The following is a 17,465-nucleotide window of genomic DNA, read 5'->3' as shown; positions in this document are numbered from 1 at the left end:
AAAAAAAAAAAAAGAAAAGAAACGAAACTAGAATGGTGATGTCCCTGTCCCTCATGTTTGCTTGCAGCCAGCACCCCCACACACCCTGGCTGGGCTCTGAATTCCAGTTTTCATCATCCCAGCCCCAGGAGCCTGGAAAGCGTTGCTCAACGTCCAGGCTCAGCCGTGTCTTCCAGAACCAGCTGTCAACCATCAGTGGGAGCGAACACCAAGCTCACTTCTGCAGATTTCCATTTTCTACCTGGTTGTGGCTCTGTAACTCTGCCTTGAGTCATTCTGATGCCTTCAGACAGCTGTGCATTAGTGTTTATCTTGTGTTTCCAGGTGTTCTCAGGAGGAGGGTTGGTCCAAACTACCCAGTTCCTTCTTTAGGGGAAATAAGATCTTGGCATTACTCCTGGCTATGTTTTCTTAAAACATGAACGTCTTGGGCGAGTTACTTTGCCAGCGGCTGTTTTTTTTTTTTTTTTTTTAATAGAGATATATAAACGTGGTGGCCTGAATCCTGTGTCATAAAGTGAAACATATGTCTCCAAAAATAAGAGCTCAGTACTCACCTGAATCTGTGGTTGTTCCCAGTTATTAAGTCCAGTGGGCTTTATCTTACACGCCCTCTGTCCACATTTGACACTTCTTGCCACAGAAAAAGGCATGTAAGTGCAAAGAGTAATACAGGCAACAATAAGAAATTAAACTTGGCCTCATTTTTAAGTCTGTCTTTGGCCCAATGCCCTATAGTAGGTCTGTTTGCATGGCTTTGTTATTTCAGTGACTGCAAAGCATTTTCTGTTCTGTTGTCATCACATCAACTGATAGGTCTGGCTCTCCCTGTCCTCCAGATCCTAAACAGCTATGTCCAGTTTGAGGTGTCCCATGGTCCCTCAGACGTGGCATCCATGAGGTTGTCCAGGTCACGTGTGACTGACGGGGAGTGGCACCACCTGTTGATAGAACTGAAGAGCGCCAAGGAGGGCAAAGACATCAAGTACCTGGTGGTCATGACTTTGGACTATGGGTTGGACCAGGTGAGTTGGCACCTGTACCCTCTTTGAAACAGACACCTTCACTGGGCCCATGGGAGAACAGAGTGACCCCTCCATGTGCCAGGATAAGATTTGGGGGCCACACATTCTGGGCCCCTCTGAGTTTGGGTCTCAATTCTGCCTTATGCTATGGTCACCAGTATCTGTACCTCAGCCCCTTTCCCGATGGTCAGCTCCTGGACTCAGGAACTGGGCTCTATCTGTGTGTCCCATCATGGTGCTGTTAGCGCCTTCCGCAGTGGTTTCTTTTAGCAAAGCTGTCCTGAGTAATGACTGTGTGCTCGGTGCCATGCCTCTGGGGTACAAAGAAAAACAATGCACAGGTCCTTTCCCTCATATGGGCGGTGCGTGAAGGTGGGTGAGAGATGAGCCCTGTGTAGCAGAGGGGGCCGAGGGATACCAGACAGGTGCGGGGGCACCTGGATGGGCAAGTGGCATTCCAGGCAGGGCTCACTGAGAGCATGCTTGGTGAGCCACACTGGATTTCCACGGTTTGCACACACTAACAAGAGGCCTTTTTTTCTGGGATACTTCAGGGGCTCCTCGTGATTTTTGTGCCCCTGGAGTCTAGGCTCATCTCCCACTTGGTTCTGAGAATAAATAGCTGTTGTGTTCAGCGTTCAGCCTTCCAGGGCCTGAGGGTCCAGCAGGGACTTCCTTAGATTCCTGCCATGGTGGATGTATTTTAGATTTGCTGCCATCTCCCTAGTTCACCAGGGTTGTCTTGGAGTGACTCATTAGTGGCGCCCGTTACGGAGGTGGTAGCATTGCCCGTGTCCCCCCAGTTTGCCATCTTGGCTGTGCTGGGATGTGGACATGTGTCCTGCGACCTGGTTCCCACTCCTGCCCGTCACACACAGACACACTGGCTCACCCCCCTGTTTGGAGGCCCAATGCCCTCGGGCTGTGGGGAGTTTGCCAAAGTGACCATGTTTTAGCCTTTGAGCATGTTCTTCCCAGAAGATATTTTCAGCGTGGTGGATGTAGCCCCCCTCTCTTTGCATAGGACACGGTGCAGATCGGGAACCAGCTCCCGGGGTTGAAGATGAGAAGCATCGTTGTGGGCGGCATGTCAGAAGATAAGGTCACGGTGCGCCGCGGTTTCCGGGGCTGCATGCAGGTACGGCCGAGCCGTGGGGGCCGCCCGCGGTGCCGTTGGTCAACCTGCTGGTCTTCAGTAAATGAATAATTTGTCTCGCAGCCAACCCCGCCTTAGCAGATCCTGCTTCCGACTTAGACCCATGTTCCCCACAGTCCCCCTGCATCCCCATCACCGCGCCACGGTCCGTCAGCTGCAGCTCTGCCTTCATGTCCTGTCTGGCATGTGGCCCCTCCCCCCACGCTCACCTGAACGAGTGCCACCGTTGTCCCCTGGAGCAGGTGTTCCAGCGGCAGCCGGAGTGAGCTGTTTATCAAGTAGCTCCGCTCGTGTCCTCCTGGCCTCCCGGGCAGAGAAATAAACTCCCTACGTGCCTTCCCCTTCACCGCCCCCACCTCCCCAGTGACCGCCTTCCACCTGTCCGCCATCCTCCAATGTGGAACTTGCCGTGGGCGGCCCCACGTGGTCCCCATCCTCTGCCAGGGTGCCCCCTCCTCCCACGAGGCACCTCGCCTCCCTCCATCAGTAGCCACGCCCTCCCGCCACCCTCATTTACTTTTTCTTCATGACACCAAGCATGGACTTATGGGATCGTGGACTCACGTGGTCTTTGGTTCCGGGCAGCCGGTCTGCGTGCCTGGAGCACATGCCCGAAGGCAGCAGAAGTGACCCTGCCCTTCCCCACGCCAGTCCCAGCTCTGCACATAGACGAGACGTTGCTCTTGGGGGGCCAGAGAGAATCTGGGGCTCGCTTAACCCCTGGTTACCTTTTGGTGTTCCTCCAACTCCAAGACGCTGGACTGAATCCGACTGCCCCCTTTTTGACTCAGGGAGTGAGAATGGGGGAGACCTCCACCCACATCGCCACGCTGAACATGAATGACGCCCTCAAGGTCAGGGTGAAGGACGGCTGTGACGTGCAGGACCCATGCACCTCCAGCCCCTGCCCTCAGCACAGCCGCTGCCACGACGCCTGGGACAGCCACTCCTGCATCTGTGACAAAGGTGGGAGCCCCGTGCCCGCAGCCCCTTGTCCTGAGGCCCGTCCAAAGAGGGCGGTGCTTTGGCGTTGCGAGTACATCGGGAAGGTGAAGCTGGAGCACCCCGTCAGTGCTGTGGGTCTGCGGAGGCCTGAGCCTTGTCTTGTAACCCAGGGGAGGGGCCCCTCTTCTCAAAGGTCGTTCCCACGTCTGGCCCTCACTTGGGACACAGGGGGGCACTTTAGGCTTTATCCTCAGGGCGCATGATGAGGTGAGGGAGAGAATTCGTGAAAAATCCACGCTTTCAAAGATTATACTTTCAGTAGTCGCCTCTGGATTTTGAGGTGCTACTATCCTGCATGGCTGGTACCTGTCCACCGTGTGACCTGGGGTGGCCAGGACTCCCTCCCCCGCACCTCCTGCGGGGGACCCGGGAGGCCCTCATCTCTGCATGTCCAGGTCCGACCCACCAAATGCTGGTGTGTCCTGCGACCCCGAGCGTCTCTACCACGTCCCTCCATGGTGGCGGAGCACGGGAAGTGGAGTCTGGGGAAGACACAGATGGCCCGAGACGTCTTAACCTGGAGGCTCTGGCTCTGCCTCTGGAGGGGGGGGCATGGAGTGTCGCAGGCAGGTTCTGGGGTGGCAGTAACGCTGGCCTGTCCCCACAGGGTACTTTGGAAGGCAGTGTGTGGACGTGTGCCATCTGAACCCCTGCGAGCACGTCTCGGCGTGTGTGCACAAGCCCGGCTCCCCGCGGGGCTACGCGTGTGAGTGCGGGTCCAGCCACTATGGCCAGTACTGCGAGAACAAGTAAGAGCGCCCCCTTGTGGGGTTCGGCCGCCACGTCTCCCCTCACGTCTCTTCCCCTCTTGGTCATTTCATGCAAAGACAGAGAATTGTGGCTAACGTGGGCGTAGCGTTTTTTTTCAAATTTGTCATGAAATGAATAAGAATCTCACCGAGCATCTCAGACTAACCCAGTTTGAGCATGTTTCCCCTCCAGAAACATGCGACATAGCGTCTGCATCTGCACAGAGCAGGCGGGCGTTGAGGTGCGGGGACCTGCCCTGCACGCCGGGAACAGAGCGTGGCTTGTGGAGGCCGCGGCAGCCCCGCAGAAACACGGCAGCTGGAGGCCGGGTCTCGGGGGGCCCCGGCTGCCGCGTGGAGCGCGGGAGGAACAGGCGGAAGCTGGAGGCGGGCGTGTCCTCAGCGGCTGGCACTGCAGGCACAGAGGGCTGAGGAGGCCGTAGGGAGAAGGGGTGCACCAGAGCTCTGGGGTCCCCCCCACTGTAAACGCAGATCCGTGAACGTCCGACTGGAGCCCCCGGCTCAGCCGGTCTGCTGTGGTTACTTTTATGCCCGTGCTGCGTACACCGTCAGTACATAATAATTGCTTGCCTGGTGAGCGAGTGAGTACGAGTGGTTGACTGCCGGGCGGGCGTGTGGATGGATGGAATGCCATTAGCCGAGACAGTAAGCCTAGGATGGCACTTCGTTTTGAGGTGCCTGAAGGATTTGGTTGGGGGCGTGCGTCCCACAGGTCGGTGGTCTGCAGGTGACACTCAGGTGAGTGATCAGGTTGAGAGTGGGTGAGGGGTGACAGCGACAGGCAGTGGCCAGAGCCTGGGAGGGGCGAGCCTGACCTCGGGACCTGCTGAGCTCTCGAGAGCAGGACTGGGCCCCTGTCCCGATCCTGAGCCCACCGGGCCCAGCCCCTGGCTGCACGGAGATGATCATGGCGCCTGTCCCGTCTGCGGAAAGGCAGCTCTGGGCGTCTGGGGGGGCGTGGACAGTGTTTGCCTCAGGGCACCCGGGAAAGCATGGATGCCGCAGAACCCTGTGTTCAGGAACCGCCCGCCGGGGACCTTGTGTTGACAGACCCCCCGGGTCCTGTAGGAAGGTGGCCCAGGGCAGCCGGGTTCCGGGGGCTCCGCCGGGGCAGCGGCTGCGGCTGGCCCGGCAGTGGGCTCACCTGTCTCTGAGCTCCCCCATGAGCCAGGCGCTGTCATGTGGGCGCGCGGACAGAGTGGGCACAGATCAGTGCCATCCCCACTGCAGGGCGCGTGGCGAGGTCACGCTACTAGGAAGCCCAGGTTGGGGTACTCACCTGTGTCTTCCAGGTAGAAGGAAAACATGAGCAAACAAATCATTTTAGAAATAAGTTTTGTAGGAAAAGCCTTCCAGACAAGGGGCCCCTGGAGTCTGGGATCCTAAGAGGTCATGGGTGAGTGAGGTTGGGAACCAGCAAGGGGGAAACGGGGGCCACTCCAGGGGGAGGGAGGGGCCCAGAAGCAGGCCAGGTGAGGCTTCTGGCCTCCAACATCTTCCTCTGGCTCTGAGGACCGTTACGCACACCTTCCCTCTGCTATCCTGTTTCCCCGACAGGGTTGACCTTCCGTGCCCCAAAGGCTGGTGGGGGAACCCTGTGTGCGGACCTTGCCACTGTGCCGTCAGCAAAGGCTTTGATCCCGACTGTAACAAGACCAACGGGCAGTGCCAGTGCAAGGTGAGCGTGGCTCGCGGGCAGACGCTGGCCGCGTCCCCACCCCCCCTCAGGTGGCCACCCCGAGAGATGGCCTTGTGCTCGCCCACGTGCGCACGCACGCGCACGCACGCAGGTCCTGAGCCCAGAGACGTGGCTGCTCACCGAGGCACTGAGTGCTCCGGACCGGTCTTCATGTGGACACCGGTTTGGACCCTGAGAACTGGGTCCTCAGCCCCACGCCCAGTTGGTAACAGGAAACAGCAGTTTCTGTGAGGTTAGCTCATCCTTAGCACCAATCTACTTACCGTTTTCCTGGGGGCTTTTGTCAAACTGGCTCTCGATGATGGCTGAACTTTCTAAACGATGAAGAACTTCACCCACACCCCACCCGGGGCATCTGTGGTTCTGTGCGGCACGGAGCCACCGCCTCCTGGCGTCAGACCTGCCGCCGTGCTCCCGGGCCAGGCCACAGGAAACTGTCCCCCGCGGCATCCTGGGAAAGGCCACGGACCTTCAGAATCGTGTCTGCATGGCTGTTGAGCTGTCGGTTCTTTGAAACCCAGAAGAAGGATCTGTGTCGCTGGATGAGGGGCACGTGCTGTGAGGCATAGGTTTGCTGGCCCTGGAACGGAGATCGCCGTCACGGGCACCCTCCGCGTCCCCGGCGGTTTAATACCAGGAATGTCCCACGTGTGCCCTATAGCACTTCCAGGAACAGAACGTTGTCTGCTGAAATGCTTAAATGAAAAACCTCCCGGCTGCAGCAGATCGGGACTGGGCAAGCCACGGAGCCACACGGTGGTCGGCGCATCCGTGGGCGGCAGGGGGGAGGGAGGCGTGGAGGCGATTGGGGAAATTGTGCCTCCAGTTTTCTCTCATCAGAAATTACAGAAAATGCAGAACGGTGTCTAAAAGGTGACAGCGAAACCCATCTGCCCTCCCAGGGTGACTGCTAACGTGTTAGTGCCCAGGCACTCAAACACACGCGGTTGGAGCCCCCTGTGGGGACAGTTCCGTGTTCCTGCCTGACATGGGGGCTGGACACCGGCCGTGGCTCTGCCCAAGTCACGGCCCATCCCACTCTTCAGCAGGGGACGCTTGAGTCACCGGCAAGGGCGGTGTGGCCAGAGATGGGCACAAACCCAGGACTTTGCAATCCGAAGCCCATGCTCTTGACCATCACCCTGACCTGCCCAGTGGTGGACCTTCAGGTGCCTTCTAACTTCTGACAATGAAAAAACACACTGCAAGGGCCATCCTTATACATAAATCTCCATTTAAATCCAGTACTTTTGAGGACAGATTTGCAGGTGGCCCCCGACAAGTATTAACTAAGAAGTCAGGGGGGTGCTTTCCCGGAGAGTGCACCTGCCCCGTCTGGCACGGTGGGCGCCCGAGGAGCCGCCCGCAGGGGGAATGTGGGTGGAGGGCGGCGGGGAGAGGCCCAGGAGCCCGGCCGTAACCTTGATGCGGCTGGGAGGCATCCCTCGGGAGGAGAGCCTCTGCCGGCGCCTGGAGTCCCACGCACTGCTTCTGGCTTCTGCAGGAGAATTACTACAGGCCCCCAGATCAGGAGGCGTGCCTGCCGTGTGACTGCTTCCCGCACGGTTCCCACAGCCGGGCCTGTGACGTGGACACTGGGCAGTGTGTCTGCAAGTCCGGCGTCATCGGTCGTCAGTGCAACCGCTGTGACAACCCTTTCGCTGAGGTCACCATGCTCGGCTGTGAAGGTCTGCACTGCCCCTCGATCCCTTGGGCCGTGTTGCAGGGACACACTGCTGGGCTCCTGCATGCGTGCCCGTGTCTGCGTGTGCACCACGCACTCCTGGGGCTTGGGGAGCATTCGGCAGCCTCGTGGTCTGACAGTGTGCACTTGGCCTTCTCTTGGCCTGGCCCTCCTGGAGGGCACGGGTCAGAGCCTGGGTCACCCCCTCCCCAGTTCTAACACTGACGGGAGGATGCAGGGGTCCGGTTCCTGGTGGGGGTGGAGGACGCAGAGAGAGCCCTGCACCTTTGTGGGCATGGCCGTGCCGGGCTGAGCAGCCTTCCTTCCCCCCCCCCCCCCCGTGACCCCAGTGATCTACAATGGATGTCCCAGAGCATTTGAGGCTGGCATCTGGTGGCCGCAGACCAAGTTCGGGCAGCCGGCGGCGGTGCCGTGCCCCAGGGGATCCGTGGGTAAGTACCGTGGCCTGTGGCATCCATCCTAGGCAGGAACTCAGTCGAGGCACGCAGCTTGCAGGAACTCACGGGATGTTCTACGTGGACAACGTTTCTTTAGCCAGAGTGTTGGGGGAAAATAAAACCTTGTTCCTTAATAATAAATGGCAAAACCTGAAAGGCTATAAGGCAAACATTAAAACACGCCTAGCGGCCAGGACGTGGACAGGCTGCTTCGCCGCTCCCAGCGCCGGGTTCTCTTTGTAAAATGGGGGTGGTAGCTGTGTCCCTGCCCTGAGGGGTGTCCGGAGACCCAGGGAGACGACCCACCAAAGCACACGAGGGCGAGTCGGATTCGTGGCAGACGTGCAGGGCCCATGGAAGTTGTGGGTATTTGGCAAGCGATGGAGCTGATTTCTCTTTTCGTGGACTTGCTCACGTGTTTGCTCACGGTGGCCGCATGGCTCAGGCAGCTTCAGACGTGGCCCTGGGCGTGTGGGGAGAGCGCTTGTGGCCGTGGCACCTGCCTGGCCCTGGGCTGGCCGAGGGGTGCACATTATGCCTGGGGTTCACACCTCCGCCGGACACACTGGGTTCAGGTACATACAGGTCAACGAGCATAATTAACAGTTGGGATTCCAGGTTTTCCTCCGTGTTCCCCGTTCCCTAGGAAACGCAGTTCGACACTGCAGCGGGGAGAAGGGCTGGCTGCCCGCGGAGCTCTTCAACTGCACCACCGTCTCCTTCCTGGAGCTCAAAGCCATGGTAGGCCCTCGCCTTAGGGAGCCGCGTGCGTGGGCGGGGACGGGGTCGGGGCGCGAGGCCCCCGGATCCCAGTGGTCAGGGGCTGGACCGTCGCTGGACCCCACATCTGTGCCGGGCACCCACGGCGGAGCACAGCCGCTCTTCCCGTCAGGACCAGCGCTGCGTCTTGATCTGGAAACTCGGGGGTCCCCATATTCTGGCCTGCCACCTCCGACCTCGCCCTTTGTCACTGCCTCTTCCCCTGGTGTCTCTTTCCAGCGCTTTCTGGCCTGACAGTCCCTCCTTTGTGGTGCCAGAGTTAAGAGCCAACACTCCTGTTTGGTTTTGGGGTTTTTCAAGTTCTTGCCTGAGAAGGAGGTTTCTGCCAGAAAGTGACAGATTTCTGAATCACAGGAAGGAGCGAAGCAGCTGCGGTAGGTGTGCAAACGTCTCGTGTGCTCCTCCTTCCCAGAACGAGAAGCTGAGCCGGAACGAGACGCGGATGGACGGCGACCGGTCCCTGCGGCTGGCCAAGGCGCTGCGGAATGCCACGCAGCACGCGGGCCGGCTCTTTGGCAACGACGTGCGCACGGCCTACCAGCTGCTGGCCCGCGTCCTGCTGCATGAGAGCCGCCAACAGGGCTTCGAGCTGGCGGCCACGCGGGACGCTGACTTCCACCAGGTCCGGGTGTGCGGCGGGTCGCCCGCAGGGGGCCCCGCAGGCTGAGGCCGAGCTGTGGGCCCCGTGGTCCTGTGGGGGCTTGAGGGTGGCCGGGGGCCCGCGCTCAGCTGAGCGAGATCGCTGCTCCCCGTGTCCTCAAGGCAAAAGGTCACACTCTGCCCCTGAGCCGGGCCAGCGCGGTGACCGGCGAGACTGAGTGCAAGTGTTCGGGGAGGGCACCATGGTCTTGTGGTGGAGACAGTCCCAGTCCCTGACAACTGACCCTTAGTACTGGCCAGCGGTCTGCGTGGCTTACGTGAATTAGCCACTCACTCCCCACACGTTCTGTGATGGTGTGTGGTTACTGCCCCGTTTTACAGGTAAGGAAACTGAGGCAGAGAGAGCCTGGGGCATGTAGCTTGCAAGGGGGCTCCAGAGTCTCTGCTCCCACCTCAGGGTTCTGCTTTCAGAGACCATGATGTCTCCTGAGAAGACTCTCCTGTTTTGTGTTTAAGTAATTGGTCCCTAAGAAATGTCTGTTTAGAATTGTTGGTGAGGAGACGCTCATTTATCCTGACGTTTGTGAACTGCTGGGCAGTGAGCATTGTCAGCCCGTGATTCCTCTGGACTCCCCTGCAGGCCTCCCCATCCACACAGACCCCTGGGAGAATTCTCCATCCACACAGAACCCACGGAGCTTCCTGATCCATGCAGACCCCCAGGGAACCTTTCCATCCACACACACCCCCAGGACCTCCCCATCCACACAGAGACCCCCAGGGAACCTCCCCATCCACACAGAGACCCCCAGGGAACCTCCCCATCCACACAGAGACTCCCAGGGAACCCCTCCATCCACACAGAGACCCCCAGGGAACCTCCCCATCCACACAGAGACCCCCAGGACCTCCCCATCCACACAGACACTCCCAGGGAACCCCTCCATCCACACAGAGACCCCCAGGGAACCTCCCCATCCACACAGAGACCCCCAGGGAACCTCCCCATCCACACAGAGACCCCCAGGGAACCTCCCCATCCACACAGAGACCCCCAGGGAACCTCCCCATCCACACAGAGACTCCCAGGGAACCCCTCCATCCACACAGAGACCCCCAGGGAACCTCCCCATCCACACAGAGACCCCCAGGGAACCTCCCCATCCACACAGAGACCCCCAGGGAACCTCCCCATCCACACAGAGACCCCCAGGGAACCTCCCCATCCACACAGAGACTCCCAGGGAACCCCTCCATCCACACAGAGACCCCCAGGGAACCTCCCCATCCACACAGAGACCCCCAGGGAACCTCCCCATCCACACAGAGACTCCCAGGGAACCTCCCCATCCACACAGAGACCCCCAGGGAACCTCCCCATCCACACAGAGACTCCCAGGGAACCCCTCCATCCACACAGAGACCCCCAGGGAACCTCCCCATCCACACAGAGACCCCCAGGGAACCTCCCCATCCACACAGAGACTCCCAGGGAACCTCCCCATCCACACAGAGACCCCCAGGGAACCTCCCCATCCACACAGAGACTCCCAGGGAACCCCTCCATCCACACAGAGACCCCCAGGGAACCTCCCCATCCACACAGAGACTCCCAGGGAACCCCTCCATCCACGCAGACCCCCAAGGAACCTCCCCATCCACACAGAGACTCCCAGGGAACCCCTCCATCCACACAGACCCCCAGGGAACCTCCCCATCCACACCGAGGCAGGGTCCCCTTGATTGCATTTCCATCCAGGCCTGAGTTTGGGCCGATGGAGTTTGTTCCCATTTTGGATTCTTAGCAAACAGACGTTCCTGTCCTGGCTGTCATGTTGGAGCCCCTGCCAATAGCCCGGTTCACATACAGCCTGAGACGTGTGGGTGGGGGGTCAGGCATGTCACCACAGGGTAGCCCACAGTGTGTCCTTGGGCTGTGTCCCTACCTGGTCAGCAGGGGAGGCGGCAGTGGGGTTGGGGTTCTGATGTAACCAAGGGCCCTCCACGTGCTTTCTGCCCTTTGCGTCTCGAGTGTACGTGGGGAACCCCCAGCAGAGCCTCTCTCTGACGTGCGCACCTGACACCAAGGACCCGACCCCCTGTCGGACCCTGCCCAGCCACGTCTCGGGGCACTAGAGGCTTTCCAGAGCCTGGTGCGCACCCTGCCGCGTCGGCTCAGTCTCCTCGGGCTGGCCTCACTCACCCGCTGAGCACCGTCTGTCTGTCTGAGCAGGACGTGGTCCACACGGGCAGTGCGCTCCTGGCCCCGGACACACAGGCCGCGTGGGAGCAGATCCAGCGGAGCGAGGGGGGCGCGGTGCAGCTGCTGAGGGGCTTCGAGGCCTACTTCGGCAATGTGGTGCGCAACGTGCGGAGGACCTACCTGAGGCCCTTCGTCATCGTCACGGCCAACATGAGTAAGGGCCACGAGCCGGCTGGGCTGGGGGCACCGGACCCCTGGGGCCTGTCTGGGGGGGGGGTGGCCCCTGCTGGGCTGTCTTTAGGAGAGGGTCACCAGCTCTGGCCTCTGGTTCCTTGTCTGCAAATAGGGAGACAGGACTCTCCTTGTCCAGCCTTTCAGAGCTGAACCAAAGGAAACCCACACATCACTCCCAGGCCCAGAGAATCGGGGGCCGATCAGAGGAAGAGCTCACCCTCAGTGGTCTGCAGGCCTCTCAGGCCGTGGGTGTGAGGCTGTCCAGGGGAGCAGGCCCGGGGTCTGGCTGCAGATCCAGCCCTCCAGGCTCACTGGAAGAGGCGCACACCCCAGGGAAGGACAGGGGACAGGCCGCCCAGGTACCTGGGCGGCAGGGGGATGTCTGCCCTCCCTGAGTCAGGGGCTGAAGGTCAAACAGAGCAGATACCTTGTGAACCAAGTCACCCCCAGCACCCAGGAGGCACCACCATGAGGTCCAGGGGTTTAAAGAATCAGGTTCTTTCACGGGGAGGAAGCCCCAAATGGTAGAACCAGCCCCCACCCCACCCATCCAGACAGAGCCGGCCAAGTACCTGGATGGGGGTGGGCCCCTCCTACAGGTGAGGGCCTTGCTTTCTCCTCTTGCAAATGTTTATTAGGCACCCAGACGGGGGATGCTCAGGCAGCACTGGGCAACTGCTTCATGCATACCCATCACTGGAGGAGCCCGAGCCATAACCTGGAAGTGGCGGCCCTCACGTGACCCCTGCAGCTGACGGGAGGTGCCCTCCCGTGCAGGCCAGAAGATGTTCAGGCAGTCTGTGCCTGGGCCCTTCTGGAGCCCCCGACTGGGCCTGCCCTGTGCCAGGGTGGAGGTGGGCTCAGGGCCCCGTCATCACTGGGGGCAGGAAAGAAGGATGAGCGTGCTGGGCACTCCTGCTCCTGTCCTGGAGGAGGGCCTGCGGAGCTGGCCTCAGGGCCGGACGGGACTCGGACATGGTGCAGTGTGCACCCCAGTCCCTTCTGGAGCATTCAGGCAGTTCCAAGTGTCCTGCTGGCCTCTGCCTGCAGCCCCTCTGGTGTGGTCCCTGATGCTCTGTGACCGGGAGCATCCGTCCTGCGCCGGACGCCCTGTCTGTCCTCCCGTGTCCTGTGTCCCCTGCTCCAGGGCTCTCACCCATCCCCGACTACCCAGCATATCGGGGTGGGAGCCCGGCCCTTGCCCGTGTAGGCGGCTTGCGGGCACCCTTCCTACTGGGGGGCGGTGTTGAACCAGTCAGCTCAGTGGGAGGACTTTGGGGGTCACCCTGGGGCGTGCAGGGGTGACTGTTGGCCTCTCTGTCACCAGGCCCCTCAGAGCAATGGCGGTCAGCGCCAACAGAGAGGTAGGTGCCCGACAGCCTCCGAAAACCAACAGGAGTCAGGAGCCCCTTGGGTCAGTCCGAGCTCTACTCTGCCGGACAGGGCGTGGGTTCCTGCTTCTCTGGCCTTCTCTCTCTCACACCCCAGCCGACCGTCCCCGATGCCGCCGTGATGTCTCCCTTCACGCTCAGCGCCTGTGCCGTGCGGCTCTCGGCGGGTCCAGGGAGCGCGGCAAAGTAGAAGTCGATTCTGTCAGGAAGGGTGTCGTCGCTCAGGGCGGCGGCTGTGGTTGGCCCGGACACGGTGGTGCTGATGCAGGAGGCTCTCGGTGGGGGGAGCTGGGGGATGGATGACGAGGGGGACCTGTCCCCACAGTTCTGGCCGTTGACATCTTCGACACGTTCAACTTCACGGGAGCCAGGGTGCCGCGATTTGAGGACATTCGTGACGAGTTCCCCAAGGAGTTGGAGTCCTCGGTGTCCTTCTCGGCTGACTTCTTCAAACCACCCGAGCGCAAAGGTGAAGCCCCGTTGACGGCACGGCTGCCCTTGGGAGCCCCACCGTTCAGGGGGGTGGGGGACCCTCCGAGGGTCCTGTAAGAAGAAACAAAACGGTTCTTAGTAGCAGAGCATGTTGTGTGGGTGCATGTCACCTGCGTGCCCTGAAAACGGGGCCAGCTGTGGGGCGTTAGCTGACGTCAGACCCCACCACCGTGCTGGGGCATTTCTTTCGGGTACTTGGCTAACTCATGGCATGACAAACGAGGGAGCACTTAAATCACCTGTGCACTGGTCTTGCCCACTGTGCGGGGGAAAGCTGTCTCTATGTGTGGGTAAAATGTGAGAATCCACCCCCCCCACCCCGAAAATAAGCCAGTTCTTCAGTCCTGGGTTAGGATTATATTACCAAATGGCTTAAACATTTGGAATTTTCTTTTTTTTTAAGATTTTATTTATTTGAGAAAGAGAGAGAGTGAGAGAGCACGAGGAGGTGGGGAGATGGGGAAGCCGGCTTCCCGCGGAGCAGGGAGCCCGATACGGGGCTCGATCCCAGGACCCCGGGATCATGACCCGAGCTAAAGGCACACGCTTAACCGACTGAGCCACCCAGGCGCCCCTGGAATTTCTTAAAGTGTGTTTTTCACAGATCCACTCCAGCTACTGAAAACGTCTCAAGATAAGGGGGACTTGAAAACATAAAATTCTATAATGGACAATTTAAAATTTGAAGCGTCTTTAGTAGGTTTTGTCAGCTATGTGGCATTATTATTCAAAACCTTTTAAAGAGGATTTCACTCCGATGTGGGATCCATTGGGACCCCATCTTTCAAACTGTGATTTGGGGCCGATCTGGGTTTCCAGCACATGCAGCCGTGTTCACAGCCACTGTCAGCAATGGTGTATGTGCGGTCCCTGCAAACGTTGCTTCTTATCCTGACCTAGAAACATTGTCCGTGCTTCTGCTTCTGAACTGACCCCTGGGTCCTCTGTCTCTGAGCCCGAGGCACCAGGAATGGACACACTGGAGTCTCGTTTGCTTTAGAAGATCCCATGAGAGAAGCTTCTGGTGCTTCCCTCAGCCCTGCATGTGGTGCTTCATTCAACTTGTCGGTTAGCTAGAACTATCACCACAGAGTAAACCCCGCCCGTTCTTTTATTGATGCAAAGACTCGGTCCCCTGGCTTCAGTGACCCCCTCCCCTTCCAATTTCCCCAAACACCTGACTCATCACATGGCAGGGAGGCAGAGGAAAAAGCATCCTAAGCTCCCAGAGTCGAAAATCAGGGCAAGATCTGGGTGGACGAGCTTGCAGGAGGTAGAGGGGGTGCAGTGTAGCCCCTCAGCCCTTTGGCATCCCACCCCTGCTGGTGTCCCTCCTGGAGGACCTGCCTCTCTTCCCCGCCTGCAGGATGATGACATAGAGCCCTAGGGCTTGGCTCCGAGGGCTGGCCTCTGCCCACCTCTCACCTCCCCCCCTTGCGCATTGCCGGGCTGGTGCAGACACTGACCTTCCCATCTTGGCCCAAATCCTTCTTTGCCCTGACTGTCCTCTAGAGAGGCTTTCATCCCAGCCCTGGCCTGCGGGCCCCTCTCCTCCCCACGCCCTGCCTCACCCTTGGCCCAGATAGTGTATGTGTGCTGCCTGTTCTACTGAGGTGAGGGGCCTCTGCATGCCTTCCCCAAGGGGCGCCCCTGGGACCAGCTTGCTAGCTGTCTGTTTAGTTGGGGATGATGGGCCAGTCAAGTCGTGGAAGAAACTAAGGCTTTGTCCCCAGCCATTCACTGGGGCTGCGAGCAAGCACCGAGAAAGGCCAGACTCTGGGGTTGTGAGTGCTCCAGAGAGGCCACCGTGCCCCAGGACGTTGTCCGGTGCGCCCACCGCGGCCTCTGGTACCAACGAGGCTGCCCGGAGCAGGCGGCCCTGCTGGAGGAGGGGCCCTGGCGAGTGACCACTGGGAGTCAGACCATCGCCCGCTTCCAGAGCAAGTAGATGAGAGGCAGCAGGACCCGGGGGGACTGAGTCAGCACCTTATTGGGCCCCCACTCTGTGGGGTCATCCGGGAGCGAAGAACACGTAAATGTCCTTGCTGTGTGGAGATAGTTGCTTCCGTCCAGGTCACGTCTGAGCCCTTGGGTGGCATCTGGCCCACGAGTGGAGGCCTGAGCAGGATCACCCGGCCTGGGGCAGCACCTGGCCCTCTTACTCAGGGCAGCCCACAGCCTGCGCCGCCTTCCCCCGGAGGAGAAGCTGGGGGCGGATCACTGACTGACCTGAGTGTGGCTGAGCAGTGTTTTTGACCAGTCATCGGTCAACCCTGAGCAGGGTCAGGAGGACGTTGAAGGTGCGCTTGCCCGCCTCAGAGGGGCAGGCACTGGTTGGTCACACGGCATTTTGCCGGGACCAGTGAGCTGTTCCGAGCTGGGGCCTTTCAGTGTGCAGTGGCCCCCTGCACGGGGGGCAGAGATGACCCCCGCCCCCACCGCACCTCACAGCCCCTCCGCAGGCTCATCTTCTGGGCCCTGCGCCTCCCAGAACCCCTGGCCCTCAGGGCTCAGCCCTCCCTGGAGCCCGTGCTCAGCAACCCGTGCTCGGCGCCGAGTGGTCTGGATATTTGCAGAGGTGACTTCTAGGCAAGCATTTCTCGAGCATTTTGTCCATTCTTGAGAACATGGGTGAGAGTGGCCAGGTTAACAGAGCATCGGAGGAGAGTGTCCCTCTGCTGGCAGGACGGGGAGGACCAATACCCCCTCCTGTGACCCTGTGTGGACACAGGGACTGGGGAAGGTTTCAGCCCCAGTCAGTGGCAAGATAGTGTAAGCATCTACATCCCAAAATATGTGTACTGACGTATTTACAAGGGCTGTGTCCAGCTTCTTGCATCCCTAGGACGCATACAACTTCAAACACACCCATGATTCACACGGGATCGAAGCATGGGGCACAAACCCACGCGAACGGTCCCCTGTCCCCCCCGCATGCTGCCGGAGCAGCCCTGGGGCAGACCCCCGCCTGGGGTGTTGGAATCGGCCGGTCAGCCCCTAACAGCTGTTGGTTTTTCCCGAATCGTGCCGAGATGCACATGACCAGCACCATCCTGACCACTCTGGGGGCGGAGTTTAGTAACGTTAGGTCGGTCCACGGTGTTGTGCAGGCACTGCCACCATCGTCCCCAGGACTGAGAGTCTGTGCCCCCATCCCCTCCCCCAGCCTCTGGAAGCCCCTATTCTGCAGTTGCGTGGGGGCTCCGTGTTTAATCTGTCGGGGGCTCCACAGAGCATCTGTGATTTCAGGAGGCACTTGTTTCCGCAAGAAGGGTTTGCTGGGAATGCAGGCCCCTTGCTCACGCTCTGCTTGCGTTGCAGAGAGCCCCACGGTGAGGCCGGCTGGTCGGAAGGCCGCCCCGCAGACGGCGCGCCCGGAGCCCGGTGCCGAGAGGGAGGCCCCGTTCAGGAGGCAGAAGAGGCACCCCGATGAGCCCGGCCGGTTCGCCGTCACCCTTGTCATCATCTACCGGATGCTGGGGCAGCTCCTGCCCGAGCGCTATGACCCCGACCGCCGCAGCCTCCGGTAAGGCCTGTTTCCGGAGCATTCCGAGGGGCTTTCCCAAGGCACAGCCTCCAGCACCCGAGCATCCGTGTGAGGACGTTCCCTGTGAGCCTGGCCCACGGCCGCAGACCACTGCCCTGACAGCTCCCTTGGACGAGGTTCTGGGCGTCCAGGCGGGCCCTTCCCTGGTGTTGCTGCCCGGCCGCCCCCTCCCCAGTACACGCCCCCCTCGGCCTCCACGGGCCCTGTCGCCGCACGGGGCCCAGCGGTGTCATTCCCGCGCCGAGGGGCCGCCCCCCACACCTGTCCCACATCTGTGCAACTCAGGCGGCCGGTGGCCCCACTAGCTGCCAGGTCAGCACTGGCCGGAGAAACGAGAGCTGCTCTCAGGCTTTGTGGCCCCCGCAGAGGTGGATGCAGAGGTGGGCACCCACCAGGGCTTCACTGGTCAACCTGCGAGTCC

At 60.3% G+C, this 17,465-nt stretch overlaps 1 protein-coding gene across 1 annotated transcript in view; it reads left to right on the top strand.

Moving 5' to 3' along the window:
- Positions 1-17,465, top strand: part of CELSR1 (cadherin EGF LAG seven-pass G-type receptor 1) — a 139,117-nt gene that overhangs the window by 102,605 nt on the left and 19,047 nt on the right. The window contains exons 10-21 of the mRNA XM_088025411.1: positions 840-1,025; positions 2,050-2,163; positions 2,973-3,147; positions 3,794-3,935; positions 5,514-5,634; positions 7,160-7,343; positions 7,690-7,791; positions 8,444-8,538; positions 8,990-9,199; positions 11,411-11,594; positions 13,331-13,474; positions 16,819-17,023. Coding sequence (XP_087881537.1) covers positions 840-1,025; positions 2,050-2,163; positions 2,973-3,147; positions 3,794-3,935; positions 5,514-5,634; positions 7,160-7,343; positions 7,690-7,791; positions 8,444-8,538; positions 8,990-9,199; positions 11,411-11,594; positions 13,331-13,474; positions 16,819-17,023 — 1,862 coding nt within the window. The remainder of the gene's footprint in view (positions 1-839; positions 1,026-2,049; positions 2,164-2,972; positions 3,148-3,793; positions 3,936-5,513; positions 5,635-7,159; positions 7,344-7,689; positions 7,792-8,443; positions 8,539-8,989; positions 9,200-11,410; positions 11,595-13,330; positions 13,475-16,818; positions 17,024-17,465) is intronic.

This window comes from Eumetopias jubatus, unplaced genomic scaffold (assembly GCF_037043125.1).
Source record: "Eumetopias jubatus isolate StellerSeaLion01/CBP00866 unplaced genomic scaffold, mEumJub1_p1.0 scaffold_8, whole genome shotgun sequence".
Taxonomy (NCBI): Eukaryota; Metazoa; Chordata; class Mammalia; order Carnivora; family Otariidae; genus Eumetopias; species Eumetopias jubatus.
This window is presented reverse-complemented; position numbering and strand designations above follow the sequence as displayed.